We start from the raw sequence: 17543 nt of genomic DNA on the forward strand, positions 1-17543 counted from the left end.
CCTAAATATACGTGCTGTGGAGGAAAGAAAATGAGTAGGCACAGGAAAAAAATAAGAACAGATACACCAACACACATAAACAAAAAGAGCAACATGCACGCATGTAAATTATGTCTACATGCCAACAGGAAAAGCCATGCATGCTACCAATATACATGAATTAATATTGTTAGAACTTAGAATTGAAAAGAAATATATAAATAGATCTCCCTGTGTTTTCTTTTTTTTCTTTTTCTTTTCCTGCAATAAACTCACCATCCTCAGTTGGGACATATATGTTTAAGTATAGGCAGTCTTCACTCTGGTCTTGTACATAGGAAGAAACCACATCCAAGTTATTAGTAAACCACACAGGAAGCATGACTTCTGGCAACCTGCCATCAATGATATTCTGGGGACATACAGGAGCAAACTGAGTGGCATTCCTGACATCTGCCCAGGGAGATGGTGGTTCTGGAGGTTGAAAACGATGCTCTCCTGTTGGTGGGGCTGCATATGGAACTCCAAGAAACTGAATAACAGGCCCCAAAATTTCATTATTGAGTTCTTTCTTAATCCCTCTTATCTTGCCAAAGTTGGTAGTCACCAATGGGTCCACATCATCCAATTTTTGTGAGATCACATGGGCAGCCTGAAGCAAACATCCCAACACACAGAGAGTCAATGAGGCACCCAATCCCTTGTGTACCAAGCATGCCATTACTGCTCTCCAAACATAATTTGGCCATGTGCATCTGGGCAGTGCCATGGTCCCACATTAGTTGTCTAGTTGTCTGGTTACAGTGAGGCAAACGTTATTTGTATCCACTTGAGAAAGACTGTATAGTGGTAGAATACGCCTCCAATTTCTTAAAGGCAAGCTTGTCAAGAAAAGCTCAGAAAGCTCTTCAGGCAGCAAGTATCTCCCATTGATTTCACATGTATTGAAGCAGCATCTTCAATCATCACTATTTATCAGACCATATCCTATTGACCATTCTGTTTTCCATAGTAGCGTCATGGTGAGAGTGGCCATTGACTGCTGATTTCCCTCTTATAAATCAAATCCATTTAGCTGCGGGTCTATATCCTAGAGAAAGTGAAAATAAATCATTAGTACGAACAAGCTAAAATAGAGTGATAACTAGATGTTTCACAAGCTAGAGAAATGCATTAATAGTGGCTAGAACCAGGTAAGTTAAATAGTACCATAGAAATATTATGGTTTGATATGAGGTGACGGATGAAATAACTGATTACTAGATTACTAAGAAACGTGCCCGCTGACTTTATATACATTTAAGGGGAAACAGACCTTGTCAAAACATAGTTTCAGGAGCATTTCACGGTACAGTATTTTTAAAATATTGAAGATATGAAATTTTGCCTGTGTTGATAGTCTTCAATGGCTTCAAGTGACAAAAGAAAACATACTCAAAATTAGAATCCAATATCAGAAAAAAACTTATTTTTTTAAATTGTACAGCATTAGTGGGACATAAACAAATTCTCTAAGAATGCTTTATAAGTCTAAAAACAACCAAAAAAATGTGGCCCCTAACCATGCCTATGTTATATAGAAACAGCAAAGCAGAAGTTCAAACAAGAAAATTAACACTCATTCAGCTGTAATCACTCAAGTGCAACATCCTCGTTAAATCAGACTCCTTGCTGTCCCTCAAACGTTTGTAAAAAATAACTGGCTATAGGTTTCCCACCTTAAATGAAAGTCCAGTAATTTAAAAGACAATATGGCTTTAGATACAATTTGAAAAAGAGACCGCAGTTAACGTGATTTTTTTTTTTTTAGCAGACAAAGGTTATTTTACCGTCTGGTCATATTCTTTTGAATATCAATACATTTGCAACTTGAAAATTAATTTATGATTCAAAGTCAGTATATTTTAAATCACAAATTCTGTTTTCTCTGTTAGAGAGGAAGGGAGAATACAAAAAAAGAGTACAGTAGTTTAAAAGAACAACAATACCTAATCATTGCACCTTGCATATTAACACTAATCAAACACATCTAACAGTGTTTACACAGTTCAACTGAAAAAGCAACAGATTAAAATGTACTATTCAGTGCCTTGCAATTCTCAGTGCGATATGACATTAACTACAAAATAGCATGTAACTCAGAAAGTGTGTCTCCCCTTGTTCAAGCAACCTTTTAAAGTGCTTCCTTTGCAAATAATAATGTTTACTTGTATTAGAGATGTTTCTACCCTGTCACATTATGGGAAGATTCGTGAAGAAGTTCCACCCTGGCAGTGTGGCTGCGCTGACTGGGTATGATTTAAAAGGGGATTGTAAAAACTATATAGGGCAGCAAGAGATTTGGTTCCGGCCTGGTGTTCCTCTAGCTCTCAACAATCCATCTCAGGAGGCAGTAAGGAGATAAATGTCTCTCTTTAAGAATACTTCAGTCTGTGTTAATTCGAATCCCTTTGCTATGAAAGCACATTACCATACGAAAGACAGGCTTAGACCCACCTGATTCCTGTTCCATATCTCTGGCATTTATTGAAGATTTAGCTACACAAACCCATTTCTGTTAAGAGTGTATTATATTTATTCTTGTGCAGAGTCATGGTGGCCCACAGCATGACTGCGTCTTCCCTAGCTTACCTTTCAGTGTTAAAAAGCCACATTTTGACTCCTAAAATGGAGATCCCCTGGTGAGGCCTTAAAATTCTCCACCACCATTTTTTATGCAGCCTAAACTCCAAACACAGCAATTGCTAAAGGTTCTTCTTCCCACACTTAGTATCTCATTAATAATAAAAACACGTGTTTGGTTGTTAACAAAATAACATTCCTCTTTTGTACTCACAAATCCTAAAGTGTGTTAAAATAAAGGGGCTCCTGTTTCCCACTGCTGTGCTACTTTATCACAAATTGGGGAGGTTTAGAATGCTGCATGCCACGGTGAATTCTGAAATTCTAAGAATGGCTAGCTCCTGTTCAGCTCCATCCTGAGGTTACCAAAATATTCCATTTTACATGGGCTTTACCTGTATAGAGACCTATGGTATTGACTCCACAGATTTTTGAGAAGTCGCTGTTATAACTAACAGTCATCCATGTCTAATATTTTAAAAAATGGCTTGTTTACAGTATTCAAAATTAAAAAAAAAAAAAACAAACATATTCCTAGGTATAAAGATTCTCAAATTTGTTCACAGGTTTTTTGTTGTTGTTGTTTTTTATTTATTAGTAGTTGCTTAGTATATGCCCAAACCTTAGTTTTCATGCATTTATATCTCATTTACAATAATCTGGATAAAACGGGTTTCAACAATTATGCCTTTTTTACTTATGAAGCACTGAGACACGAAGAGATTAAACAACTTGGCCAATATCTCTCAGCTAATCAATAGCAGATCCAGAAACCCACTGGCATCTGATTTAAAGGCCATCCTCATAACCATTGCACATGATACAGTCTCTCAATTCCCAATTAACATTTTAAAATAAAATTGATCTTAGTGCATTTAAAATCAAATTGTAAAAGTGTTTTATGTTCCTTCAGAAGATACTGTCTAGGTAAATACCCTCACAATCTCATAGAAACAGAGAAATTTAAATAATCTCTCCTATTCTTATTGGATGTTTAGATTTTATTTTGATATAATGTGTATATATATATATATAAAACACCCTTTTTTACCAAATACCCTTTACATACTGCAAGCAATCTCAGCTGATCTGGTTTGACTGCGTGCTTACCACCAGCGTTGCCTGGCCAGTGCTATAAACCAAAACCAAACCTGTTGCCATCAAGTCAATTCCGACTCATAGCGACCGACTCATGGGACAGAGTAGAACTGCCCCACAGAGTTTCCAAGGAGTGGCTGGTGAATTCAAACTGCCAACCTTTCGGTTAGCAGCCAAGCCCTTAACCACGGCACCAATGCTATACAATATATAAACTAGAGATAAATAAAATTCTGTAACCATGGGTCTGTAAGTTGTTTTGAGGTCAGGACATATCATCCTGCCAACGGTGTTCAGTAATGATAACTGGATTTATCATTTGCATGTGGTTTCAGTGAAGACTGAGGGCTTTTGACAACCAACACTGGTTGCATAGCTGAAAGTTCCTATGTGACCAGCTCAGTGCAGGAGAACCAGACCACTAGCAGCTTCCTTGTACCAAGAAGTTTTGCATGAACTCTGGTGGTGGTTCAAAACCTGGAGACAAAGATATCCTGTGCAATACAGTGGTAGGCAATGAGTCTGAGATTTCCAAGCACCATTCAATGCATATCCTTTTCCTGTTGTTGCTGTACTGTATCCTTTGCTACAACAAAGATGTCCAAATGGGTATAACTATTTGTGTCCTGTGAGACCTTTCAGCAACAGAACACACTTAATGGTAATTAATGTCCGTACACAAAAACAGGATGCAGAAACAAATGAACAGAAGCACACTAAGAGAGATATGCACAAAACATTGTTAGAGTTTAAGAGACAGGTCTATCTCCCACTGGTGGGTCAGGACAGGGTTCAAGAATAAGGGGGAATCTGAAATAGGCCTCAAAAAATGAACAGGATTTGAACAAACACTGATGCACATGGAAGGGATCCCAACCAGAGGTCGCATTCTAGGAATAGTGGAAAGGATCCGTAATGGATCCTCTGGTGCTCACCCACCCACGAAGCAGACCCACATTCCAATAACTGGTCCAAACCAGGGTACAAAGACCCAGTATTCTTGTCTCAATGCAGAACAACTCTGAAAGGACCATCCTGGCTCTAGAGCTCCCCATGGAACTGGGCAGAGTGAGGAATTGTTTGTGATTCCTTCACCTCCTCACAGGTACAATTCCCAATGGCACTCCCCACAAAACTTCCTACAGACAAACCTCTACCTCAGCATCTCCCCACCTCCTTCAGTCAGGAAACCCAACTTGTGATAGAGAAGAAAGAAGAAGCTTGCTGGAGGAGGTCAGTGTGTCCAGAGCACAGTAAATGAGGAAGGGCATTGAATGAGGCAGGAAAGGTAGGCTGGAACCAAATCAAGCAAATCCTTCATGAAAAGGCCAGAGAGTTTGGATTTTATTCACTGGATGATGGAAAGGCACAACATATCCCTAGCAAGGGAATAGTATCAAATTTACTCACAGGGAAATTAAATTGGCAGGATTTTGGAGCAGGAATCTCCAAAGCACTGGGTTCATACCTCACCACAAAGTGATGAATTGAAGGATGGGAAATAACGGGTTAAACTTTGATTTATCATAATTTGTAATAAAACAAAAAGAGAGAGAAATTAAGCGTTGTTAATACAAATACATTATTCAATACCAGTGTCTTCACCTAGTTAGGTGATACACTGAGCACCTGAGGAGCTCTGGGGAAGGTGGGCAGCGGGTTTGCCAGTGGTACCACATTGCTGTTGTTATTGTTCACTTTCAATGCGCAGCAATGTATCAGGGTTTACATCACTGGATACGTATATTTATAGATTTTTTTTAACAAGTTAAAATTAAAGATACTCTAACAATGGACTATTGGAATAACGTTTTCCCATAAAATAAATATGATTAAAGAAAACACTAATAATATGATCATAAGTAAAGAACAAGTAACTGGCAGAAATGAAATTTCTCCTATTTCTAGTACAACTTCTTCTTTAACTACATTACAAGATTAAAAACAATGTCTATCTAATCAGATACAATAACACATCAGACAAAAATATTTGAACACATCAAATATGGATTTATATTCATTGAGCTTATTATAAAGTATGTGACTTTGGATATTAACAAATAAATGATGGAATAAAAACAGCAAGATTAAGGGACATTTCAAATATTTCTTTTATCTTTCTCATATTTTTAATGCCTATTTTTTCTTATGTTTTGCAATATGCATAAAGATATTTATGAAGGAGTATATGAAGATTTGAGTCTACCCAGATGCACCTTGGAAGAAAGGTCTGTTGAACTACTTCTGAAAAATCAACAGTTGAAAACTCTATGGACCACAGTTCTATTCTAACATATGTGGAATTGCCATGAGTTGGAATTGACTTATGGCAAATGGGTATATGTATATACTTTATACTTACTAGAGTTAGGTTATTAAAAACACACAGTTACATGATCACAAAGATGTTGGGATCATTACCTTAGTAAATGCATCAGTGATAAAGAAACCAGAAACTACTTTACTTTCATGTTCAGTCTGAAGTGAACATAACTTCGCTGGACATCAACCAGTGTTCACTTATGTACGCACGATGATAACAAAAACAACTAGTATTATCAATCACCAACTATTTGCTAAGCTCTCTCCAAAGTACCTTACATGCTTCTTGTTATTTAGTCCTCAAAACAAACGAGGCAAAGACTCTTATTTAAGATGAAGAAACTTTAGGAGGCTAGATAAGGTCACAAAACTAGGAAAAGGCAGATCCATGAAAGAAACTGGGATTGGCTAACTCTAAAGCACACGTCCTGAAATTTTCTGACACAGACCAACGTGCTTTGCTCCCCGTTGAGACCAATGCAATGAAATCATATGCTCAGGACAAGGATCTGGGGAGAGTAAAACACACAGGACAGCAATAGGAGGGAAAGAAAAGTGCTGCCGATCAGCTTGCTGGGGTTAATTAATTGGCATAATTTGCAGCAGCTTCAAAGAGGGTGGTATTGAGGCTTTTTCCAACAACACTCTGTAGCCTGGGGTGGAGTCAGCAGATGACAGAAGTCAGGGTTGGGGATAAACAAATTAAGAACGGTAAAATTTCAAGTAGCAAAGGTTATAAGAAATGGTACTTCTACTAACGACTGGGTTAACTAAACTTGGGTAGGGCACAAGGAGAAAAAAATGAGAGAAAATAAGAACCAAGGGTGAAAAAGTGTCTCCTCTGAGATGAGAATATCAAAGTTCAAGATCTTGATCAAGTAGAAGTTCAAGGGACTCCATAGACTATATTGTGGTCATGCCAACATGCAGCTATTGTGACCTAATGTGGTGGCAAGTATATTCGTCCACGACCATCATTAATTAATAACTGGACTAATGGCTAGCAGCAACTAACCACATACTCGTGGCCAGGCACTGAGCTAACTGCATCATCTTATTAAACTGTCTCTAGATATTAGGAGGTAGAGATAATTATCACCTCCCTATAAAAAAAAAAAAAATTTTATAACAGATAATTAAACTGAAGATCAAAAACACAAATATGGAACATTCTTCCATAAATAAGAACAAAGTTTTATGGGTTCAGTGAGCTCCAACAAATAGAACGGGATACACACAGAAGAATTAATGGATTCTAAAGATTTTTTAAAGATAACTCTAGCCTACTTTTCAATTTTGCCCAGAGCCTCCTTCTAGGTGATAGGGTGAGCAGGCCCCAATAGTTGGCCAGAGTTAAGTCCCATTCTCCTTTCTCCTATGGAAAATGTAAGTGCTTCTATTTGTCCCCTTACCCCTTCAGCTACTTCTACTCTAAATGTACCTCTCTGATGATTTAAGAAAATAATAGAGGCAACAGAATGTTAGAGAGAAACTCATCCCCATTTAAGAGAGAAAAGACAACCTAAAATTGTGACTGCAATAGGAGAAACAAATTTTACCAATAAAATATTTTAAGGAGTAATGAAAAATAAAACATGAGTGCACTGCAGAATTTATTATACCTGGCAGCAAACCATCTTTAGTGAGTAAACAACACTAATGCAAGGCAACACAGTACACTGAGAGCAGTGGTCAGCGAGTTGGGCCCAACTTGTTCACGAAGAGCTTTCTCCCCGGCAATGCTCCCCCCATCAGTTTCCACCTGAAGGGACCCCAGTTAACATAACTCAAGGCCTGGTTCAAATGACAGTACTTCCTTCCCTGATCCTTCTAGCTAAAAAACACCCCCTTCCCTCAACAGTAATGTGGAATCTCAGTTTCCCTCTCCCTTCATTCATTCAGTAGGTATATAGTGTCAGACACATGGAGACCCACAGGAAGAGGACAAGCATAGTGTTGATTCTGATGGAAATTGCAGTTCAAAGGGGAAGACAAAGTACACAAATAATATTACACAGATAACTGTTTGACTATAAATACTATGCCAAGAAGGATAATACAGGGTGCTAAAAGAGTGACTATCAGGGAGGATTGATCAAGGGGGATTCCTGGAGCGAGAGGGATGATCTTCTTGAGGAGGTGACCTGTGAGACGGGAACAGAAGGATGGGTAGGAGCTGGCAGGTGAAGAGGAGGGAACAGAGTGTGTCAGGCAGAGGCAACAGGAAATCCAAGTGCCATGGAGACTGGAGCTTTCCAGAAACAGAGAGAAGACTAGCGTGACTTGAGAGAAGGGTGGAAAGTCAGCCAGGAGAGAAGAGAGGCTGATAACTCAAGAATTTGTGGACCATTTTACGGATATGAGATCTTATCTCAAGTATGAAAACAAGAGTTAAAACACAAAAATGACTCTTAAAGTCTTTTCAGTCTTTGATTTTAATAATCACCTCCAGCACAATGCATTACACAATGCTAAGTCCTCAGAAAACAGTTTTTGAATGAACAACCCATCATTCATCTTATTATTTTTCATCAATCAATGCTCTCCCAAATTTTATTTATCTGTCTGTGATGCCTGACCTCTGTGAAGACATCAGCTTAATTACATTTGCAGCAAAATGGGGTGAAACAGAAACGAGTTGGAACAAATTAAAGTATAATGAAAATTCATCATTATAAGGGGGTATGCCTATGCCATCATTCAGACTGCTGGGTAATTCGGTAATTCTCTGACACACTTCGGAGTTCTAAGATGCTGTAACAGTTTTTCCAACAACGCATAACTGAATATTTCTACTATGACTGTCATTAAAACTAATGGCTAAACAACTGGAGAGGTTTTCATTTATTTGTTTTCTTCTGTTTGGTTTGGTTTCATGTATAACTGTGTGTGCTTAGCTAAAAAGCTGAAACAAGCCATTTAACATTTAACTCTATAAAATAAGTTCTGGTTTCTATTGACTTTGAGCCTACTCTCCTGTAAAATCTCTGAACACTCATTGTTAAATCTATATTCTACTCAGGAGTCTTAACTTCCATATGTGCAGAAGAATGAAGGAGGTGAGAGGGGCAGGAATCACTGAAAAAGAATTTGGGGAAAAAAAAAAAAAAGGTATGCACAACAGTTTTAACGTGTATTTAAAATCCTTCCAGACACTTTTTAAAAACCAATTGGTAATCCTGTGATCCCCCAGAAGAAAATGAGTAACATTCAAGAGCTCAGGAGAGACAGCCAGGTAGAACTGATTACTTCTCTTGATACTAAATTGATGTTTTGCCTGAAAGGGGCCACCTTTGGGTCACAAGTCACTGTTTTCAGAAGCAACTTAATTATGCCTGCCAGCATCTTTAGAGAGAAGCCAGGCCAACCTAAGCGCAGTGCTACATTCTTAATTCATTCTTTAAGCTTATTTTTGTTTTTAGGGAGTTGCTGGTGCCTGGGAAGAGTGGAGTATTGCCATTCCTGGTGCCCTGGTTAATTAAAACCCTCTTAAAAAAAAAAATCCCTTGTTGCCAGAGAATAGTGACAACTTTGGCAGAGGCAGTGCTGAGCTTCTCTGCATGGCCCTGTGCCAGGGTGTGTCAATCTTGACCCCTTGGAGGATGATTAGCAGACAGAGGGTGGTTAAACCTTTGTGCTCATTCAGTCCCAGGCTTCTGCTGGGTTTGGCAAATACTACAGTGACTATTGTTTAAGGAAAAACCATCTACTAGGAACCAAACGAAGACCACCAACTCCTTCCACATAAGGCGCCAAACAGTAATAATGGAGTCCCGTCACTCCTGATCTGCCTTAGGTCTCAACCAGTGCCCTCAGTAGAAAGAACATTACATTAGCAATCTTTTTCCAGTATTCACATCTGTTATTTTCCCATCATAATATAGTTCCACTAATAATAATAATTACAACACTTAAACAATGCTCTATTCATGGGCCGCTTGCATACAGATATTAATGAATAGACATTAACAAGAATTTAATATACACATGGAGTACAAGTTTCTAAATGAAACCATCACTTGAATAATATTGAATAATAAGGAACTTTGAAATTATAAAGTGGAAAGAGATGAAAAAAGTTTTAATTAATGTCAAAAACTCCAGACCTCATTATGTAGTAAATCTTGCTGTCTTGGTGCCCATTTTCTACCTGCTTGAAGTCATTTTTAATCATTCCAAATTTCCTTGGGATAGCATATTTTCTTCATGGTGGAAAAGGATTCTAACCCACCTTTTTAGTAAATTTTACAGAAATAATCTCATTACACAATAGAAATCTTCATTATATAATAGAATAAATTAAACACGCTACATAGAGATTATAAAAATGTTTCAATAATTATTGATCTTTGATTAAGATTCAGTCTTTTCTAGGGAGAAACACACAGCATTAAACAAACCAGACAGAAGTCCCTGCCATCGTGGAGGTTATACAGACTACTACCATGGAGTCCCTGGGTAGTATAAACAGTTAAAGACTTTGACTACTAACCAGAACACTGGATGTTCAAGTCCAACCGGAGGTACCTTGGAAGAAAGCCCTGATTATCTGCTTCCAAAAACTCAGCCATTAAAAACCCCATGGAGTAGGGTTGTTCGGACACACGTGGCGTCCCCATGCGTCAGAGTTGACTCGCTAGCAACTGGTACTTGTTACAGTACTCTTTCAACTAGACAAAGTGGTTTACCTTTGTAAGTGCAGTAACTCCTCAGATGATCTGACTAAAGACCAGGCTCTAGATAATAGATACTTCGGCATCAGTCTCACAGCAACTTATGCATTAGAACACCTGGCATAGTTAAAGAGGTCCTGGATCTGGTGACTTTTTTTACCCATAAGAAAAAGGACAGATAACACTGTCACTTGTATGTAAAGTTTTGTACAGCTAATTAAAACTAAAAATGACAGATGCACTGACTTGAAACATAATGGTTACTGAAATGAACCTTTCTTGTTTTTAGTGCTATGGTTAACTATTACATGGCCCAAGTATTATTTTCAGGTGTGAATACTGTAATAACTGTTGATCAGTACCACGTGTAGTAATCACTGTTTTCCTGGTCAGTCCTGTCACAGGAGAGGTGGTGTCCTATAGGGAAAATGTAGACTAGTGATATTCCCAACTTGGTTTTTATCAAATGAATATCCCCTGAATTCATGTTTGACCTTGTTTAAATTTAAGCATAGTATTTCATATGACAGTATCAACATATTCATCGCTGTAATTAAAAAAAAGAAAAACTTTTCAAATAACTTGGAAATGTTACAAATAACTCTATTTTCTCTGAAGACCAATAGTCATTGGGTGTATCAAAAAGGAAAAATAAAGCACCACTGTTACACAAAAGAAGACTTGGTGGCACAATTGTTAAGTGCTTGGCTGCTAACTGTAAGATTGGTGGTTCAAACCCAGGTAGAGGCTCCACCACAGAAAGACCTAGCAGTCTGCTCCTGTGAAGATTACAGCCTAGAAAACTGTATGAGGCAGTTTTCCTCTGTCACAGGGGGTTGTTAAGAGTCGAGATTGACTTAAAGGCACTTAACAACATCAACAACTGTGACATGTAAGTGATGCCAAACATCTGTATAAAGAATGAATCAATATATCAATTGGATATTTCCAAAGGGTTGAAGAACATGTATAAGACCTTCATATTACTAATTGGCTTCTTCACTTTTTCCAGAATGTATCTATGTTATTTACATACAGGCAAAATATAAGAAAACCAATTCTCAGAAAATATTTGCCTAATATTCTATGTCTCCCCAGCTCCTACCTCTAATACACACTGCCACCACCAAATAAATAAATAAGCAAAGAAACAAATTAAGAACTCTACTTATTTTTCTAAATTATATCAAAAATTAAACAGAATTACAGATTCAGGTAAATTTTTAAATAAGTAGTTCTCCTATCGAACCATCACCTTCAGCACACTCAAAGAGACGCTCTGGGCTTCAGCAGGTAGCTCTAATTGCAGGCATATAGTGTCAGAAAAGTAGGCTATAGAAAAAGAAAAGATTACTCTGCAGCGCTTAATACCAAGGAAACTGGTATTATGTACAATAACTGTGGTTAGATACATAGTTAAAATACTGACTAAAATTGCTATAGAAACCAGGGAAATATGAAAAAACTGTGGAAAGGTGCATATTTTCTTTTCCATCAGGCAAATCCAAAGCTCATCAACTTAAAGGCAGGTACTAGGATGCCAACGCATTATGTAGGCCTCGCCTTGGTCCGGAACTTTCCTTCCTGTGATGTATTACTGTGGTTTTTGATTTTACATCTGTAGCAGGAACTTAACTTGTATTTGTTCCAAAATGAATTTCATGCTTAACTTGTTTTTCATAATTAAACTTCCTTTAGCAGTCCCTAATATGTGTTATTAAAACTCATTAGTCCCATTCATGCTTGCCTGTTAATTTTTGACTACACATTCATGTATTGAAGTTCTCTGCTGCTATATATAGGAAGAAAATTAAGTAATAAATACGGAGACTTTGAACGTTTTATGAGTGTCAGGATAAGAGAGTGCCTGCAAGGCCCATAAGGTTTCACACAAAAGAGGCATTACTGCTAAAGCTAACATGCTGACACATCTCTGATCTATAAAGTCTGCCGTGATGGCAGCAGTAAAGTGTTTTGCCATTGACTAGAATTTCTCTTACATGCAAAAGAAATAGGCACAGAAGAGATTATATTGACTCTTATAAAAAGAATTCATATAAAAATCCCCCAAAAGTTTAATGTCTAATAATTTTAAATGCCTAGAGTGCTTTACTAGTTTTCTCTGCTTTCAGTTAAGCTGAGAGTTGGCGATCTTCCACTTGCACCCAGGTTTGCTACCAAAGAAGTGTGTGTGTGTATGTGTGTATGTGTGTGTGTAGGGGAACTGTTCTGAAGGCAGAGGAAGTCACATCATTTTATACCAACACAAAAATACTTGACATTGTCAATGTAATTCCGTCAATAACAAAACAAAAATAACCAAACCTGTGACAATTAAGGAGCCATTCTTGTTACAGGTGAGAATGTTCCTGTCCCCAAAGTTGAGATGTTAGCTACTTTGCTCAAAATGTTTTTTAATTATCTTTTAGAAGTTATTTAAAAAGCATATCTTAGATTCATCAAGCTAATTCGCTATTTTAAATTTTTATTGCCCTGTGCTTTGCAAATGTGAGATACTACAAATTCAAATGTCAGAATCACTGGAAGTGTGTTTTTGCACTTCTTCATAAAGCAAAAGAGAAGGGAGATTTATACTTTGGGATGCCATGTGTTAAATTTCAACAAATCATTAAAAAAGGATTGCCCTTTTCATTTTGCTTTCATTTAAGCGTGTGTAGTAATTTCCTTTCTAAAAAATCAGTTAATGTAGAATAACATTTAACTGTAGTTAAGCACCTCAAAATTATAGAAAGGAACTTTCACAAGCCTTCCCTGAATGTTAGGCTAGTTGAAACACATGGGAAGCTTTCGAGGGACAGGTGCAGCTGTCAAGCAAAGCTCCAGCAAATGCAACATCAATTTTTCCACAGTGATAATCTTTGGGGAATCCAACACTATTTCTTGTTACTTACATTAGAAAAAGCGCTTGCCATTTTCAGGGCTAATTAAGGGCTTCCATTCCTTTACACCAAACTACCACATTTTGTGTTATCTGAAGCAAAATTAGAAGAGTTGACCAAGGCCACCATGTTCTCTGTAATAATCATAAACAAAAACATGTATTTGTATAAGACAGAGCAAAATGTAATTTTCTAAGTGAACTCTTTGGGGTTTTCAACAGTTCTTGGCGTGACATACACTATTAGTGAAGCACATTTATCTGCTGGTTACCTTGCTCTTCATTTACAGGCTATGGCCTTAAAGAATTTTGTGGTACGTGGTTTTGTTATGTTTATTTCCATCTGTATTGGCCGTCCAAAGTGGATGGACTATCCATAACGTGTATCTAGTGCTTGTGTAGGAATTGCTTTTAGAAATAAAGACCCCTACCACTACCATCAGCACCAAGCAGATGATACCAAAGGGCAGGCCAAAATGTCCCTTTTTCATTGTCACAGCCAAAAGAGAATATAAAGAAAGAGTAGAAAGTATCAATTATTCCTGACAGAGAAATATATTGTTTAGCCATGACAAAGGGACTTTCAGCTAAGTCTTCTGTTTGGCACTATCGGACATGCCATGACCACTGGTTCAATGACTTCAAAATATGGAAATCAACTTTTCAAAGGAGTTCTTTCCCATGTTTTAAATTCTCTGTCTACTTTTAAATCAATGTGCAAGTGTCTTGGACTGTTTAGGTCTTGAATCATAGAAAAAAAAAAAAACCCAAGGCTCACTCATATTCTCAAAAGCACTATCGACAGTCACATTCTCTTCTAGCCCAAAAAGAGAAGTCCCAGCCAATCTAACACTCAGTCTTCATTACCTGTTTTGTTATTTGCTAGCTGCTTTTTCGTTAAACTTTGAAAAAAAAATTAAATATTACTGGACTGTGTGGCTAGGAGCAGTGTCTAGAATGTAATAATGTAATAATACACATAGCATCCTTACTTCTAGATCTAGTCTGCTAGACTAGAACCACATGATATAGCAGAGTGAACTAATGGCAAACTGAGACTTGCAGATAACTCCTTAAAGATCAACAACAATTGGGCTTGTAGAAACTATTTCTTGCTACTTCTATAATCTTTTGAAAAGCTTACATAAAGTCTATAGAAATAAGAAATATCTAACTTTTGCTCTTTAGAATGGAGACAAAAAAGTTGTATATTTTACAGTTTCATCATATCCCATCCACTGCCATCGAGTCACATATGTGTGTGTGTGTGTATATATATATATATATATATATTTGGATGACATGTGGTTTTACTTCAGAATCAGAATCGGATTTAAGAAACACACACACACCCAGGAAGAAACTTTGGTGAGGCTCCCTTTAATAACCAGAATGTCTGAGGTATGTGGAATTCCTGAAGTAAGTATTTGGACTATGAGTGCGCTTCAGATGACATTGAAGAGTTACCTTTCCCTGAGTTCACACACACATAATGGAAAAGCTTCAATGCTAAAACCATAAAGGTATTTACTAACATTTCATAACCTGTAAACAAAAACTCCTGGAAAAATATTTGATGCTTTACTTTGAAAGATTAAAATGTATAAAATACAGTATTTTATATTTTAACAATTATCTATTTCCATTTCATTGCAATGCATTTAAATTGTCTGAAAGCTTAAAATGGAACGAATTGGCATTACATAGAAAAGAAGCCAACTAAAATTATGATGCTGAGGTGTCAGAAGGAAAAAGAGGGGGGCCTCACATTAACCTATTTAACACAAGGCTAGAACGTCTGTACACATGTCTTAAAAAAAATCAATTATTTATGTGCAATGGTTCTTAAGCCTTCTGGACGCCAAAATTGGTTCAGAATAATATGCTTTTCTGGGTTTCAAAGCAACTTTCAGCTTTCTAAGCCAATTAATATTCACTCGTTTGAATGATTAATTTTATCTGCTGAAACTGGTTTTCCTTCTGCAAATAAAGATGAGTTTAACTTGAGAGCCACTTTTTTTTTTTTTTTTTAATTGAAAAGAAAAACAATTTCCCTGAATTCAGCTGCAAGATAATGACTGGGAAGGCGCGCGCACCGCTCAGTCGGAAGAAAAGCCAGTTAAGTGGCAAGGCAGTCAGGGTAGAGATGCCTCAGAAATGCAGCCGGCTGCCTGGCGCACTCACCAGCCTGGGCCCTTGGCAAAGAGGTTGCAACGCTGTCTTGGACTCGTCCAACTCGAAGAAAGTTACCTCGGACTGTATTATGGGAAGTCGTGCAAGTGCATTACAAGACAACGTGTGTGGCCAGACACCCACTTGTACTGTCTCTATCTGATGCAGTGACCCTTTAGTGTTCAAAGGAGAGGAGGAGGTGCCGGGAGAGGGCAGGGAGAGAGAAAGAGGAAGGGAGAACTACAGACAATATGAAAGCGGCTAATTCCTCCTGCAAAATTCCCCTAGAAGCCAAGGCAGGCGCCCGTCGAAACCGCGGCCGAAGCAGCAGTCATTTCCACTTAGGCTTTTCCCTCCCTACAGACACCGCTGCCTCCTCTCCTTAAAGTATCACTAGGAGAAGCCACTGAATCCAAGAGGGATCTCCCAACTGAGAGATTTTCAATGCAAAGTTGAGCGCTTGGAAGGCTGCTTGGCTTCCCCACTGACGCCACAAAATAAGATTTTTTTTTAGTTCGATCTAGGTAGCTCCCTAGCGATCCACCCGGAGATGCGCGAGATGGTTTCACAGCCCCCTTCGCTCCCCATTTCACAGGCACCGCGTCGCAGCACCTCCGTGCAGTGGCACAGAAACCCAGGCAGCCCCCTCCCAAATAAGAGAGCCGCAAACTTACCCTGTGTAAGAGGAATCCACTGAGGGAGCCCCTTCATGTTCCCCAGTCCCCTTCCAATAATTCAAGGAGACAGTTCTACAACACTTCGCCGTCAAATCCAGCTGAAATCGTCAAAGTGTTTTCCAGTTTCCAGGCGCTTTTTTAGAATCCCGAGTACCCGGCAATTCTTGTTTAAGGATGCAAGACGCTTTTTTTTTTTTTTTCTTTTTTCCTTTAAGCAGCAGCAACCCCAGTTTTGCCCCCCCCCCCCCGCTTTTTTTTTATTCACCCACGGACACTTCCAAAACGTGTCGATTGATCCTTCTTGCTTGCCAGATGCAACCACGATCCAGAATCCTCGGGACCCCAAGCCACCTCCATGTAAATCCGACCATAAGGCAAGAAATACGAATGATCAAACAACGTTACTTCTTTCAGCTGCAATCAGATAATCCTACTAATCCAATAGATTTATCTCGATTGGAAATTGACCTCAAAAATAAATTCCCGGCGCTGATGGCCGGTGGAGCGATTTCGTAGCCCTGTTTGGGTGACCAAAAGAACTGTGGTCTTTCTTTCTTTTTTTTATTTTTTATTTTAAATCTGTTTGGATTCTGGGTGCACTGCTCGCAAAAAAATGCCGAGGACCCTGGTTTTCTCCTAATACAGGTTTCTACTCCAAATCGGTGCAGTATGAAAAATGGTACAAAGATACCCCTAGTGGCTAGAGGCGATATTGCAGGGATCTCACTTTTTTTTCCCCCCATCCCCTCTCCTCACCCGTTTTTTTTTTTCCCTCCCCCTGTAGATAACTGGCTGCTGTAGTAGTTAAACGCGAAGAAGGGTGAACCGAGATTAACATGAATAGTATATGACTGCTTGAATAAATCGCCTGATCTGCTTTTGTTTTAAAGACTGAAATCTTCTGTGCTTCTGTCTTCTCAGTATTCCATCTTTTTTCTTCAGAATTTTCCCCACTGGCATTAAGTAGCTAAAATGCCAATTTGAGGGCAGCACAGTGATTTCAAAGTAAATGTATTTATTTCCTGAGTAACCATAGAGATCAAAAGAAGCCTCAGTCTTCCTGAGATATGCTCCTTTAAAAAAAAAAACCTTTAACATGTT

General features: G+C 38.2%; 1 protein-coding gene across 1 annotated transcript in view; it reads right to left on the reverse strand.

Annotated features, from left to right (window-relative positions):
• Positions 1-16455, reverse strand: part of NLGN1 (neuroligin 1) — an 823760-nt gene extending 807305 nt beyond the window's left edge. The window contains exons 1-3 of the mRNA XM_049867484.1: positions 16440-16455; positions 13607-13728; positions 256-1069 (exon numbers count right to left, since the gene is read on the reverse strand). Coding sequence (XP_049723441.1) covers positions 256-748 — 493 coding nt within the window. The 5' untranslated portion in view covers positions 749-1069; positions 13607-13728; positions 16440-16455. The remainder of the gene's footprint in view (positions 1-255; positions 1070-13606; positions 13729-16439) is intronic.
• Between the last annotated feature and the right edge of the window lie 1088 nt (positions 16456-17543).

Source organism: Elephas maximus, chromosome 23 (assembly GCF_024166365.1).
Source record: "Elephas maximus indicus isolate mEleMax1 chromosome 23, mEleMax1 primary haplotype, whole genome shotgun sequence".
NCBI classification, from domain to species: Eukaryota; Metazoa; Chordata; class Mammalia; order Proboscidea; family Elephantidae; genus Elephas; species Elephas maximus.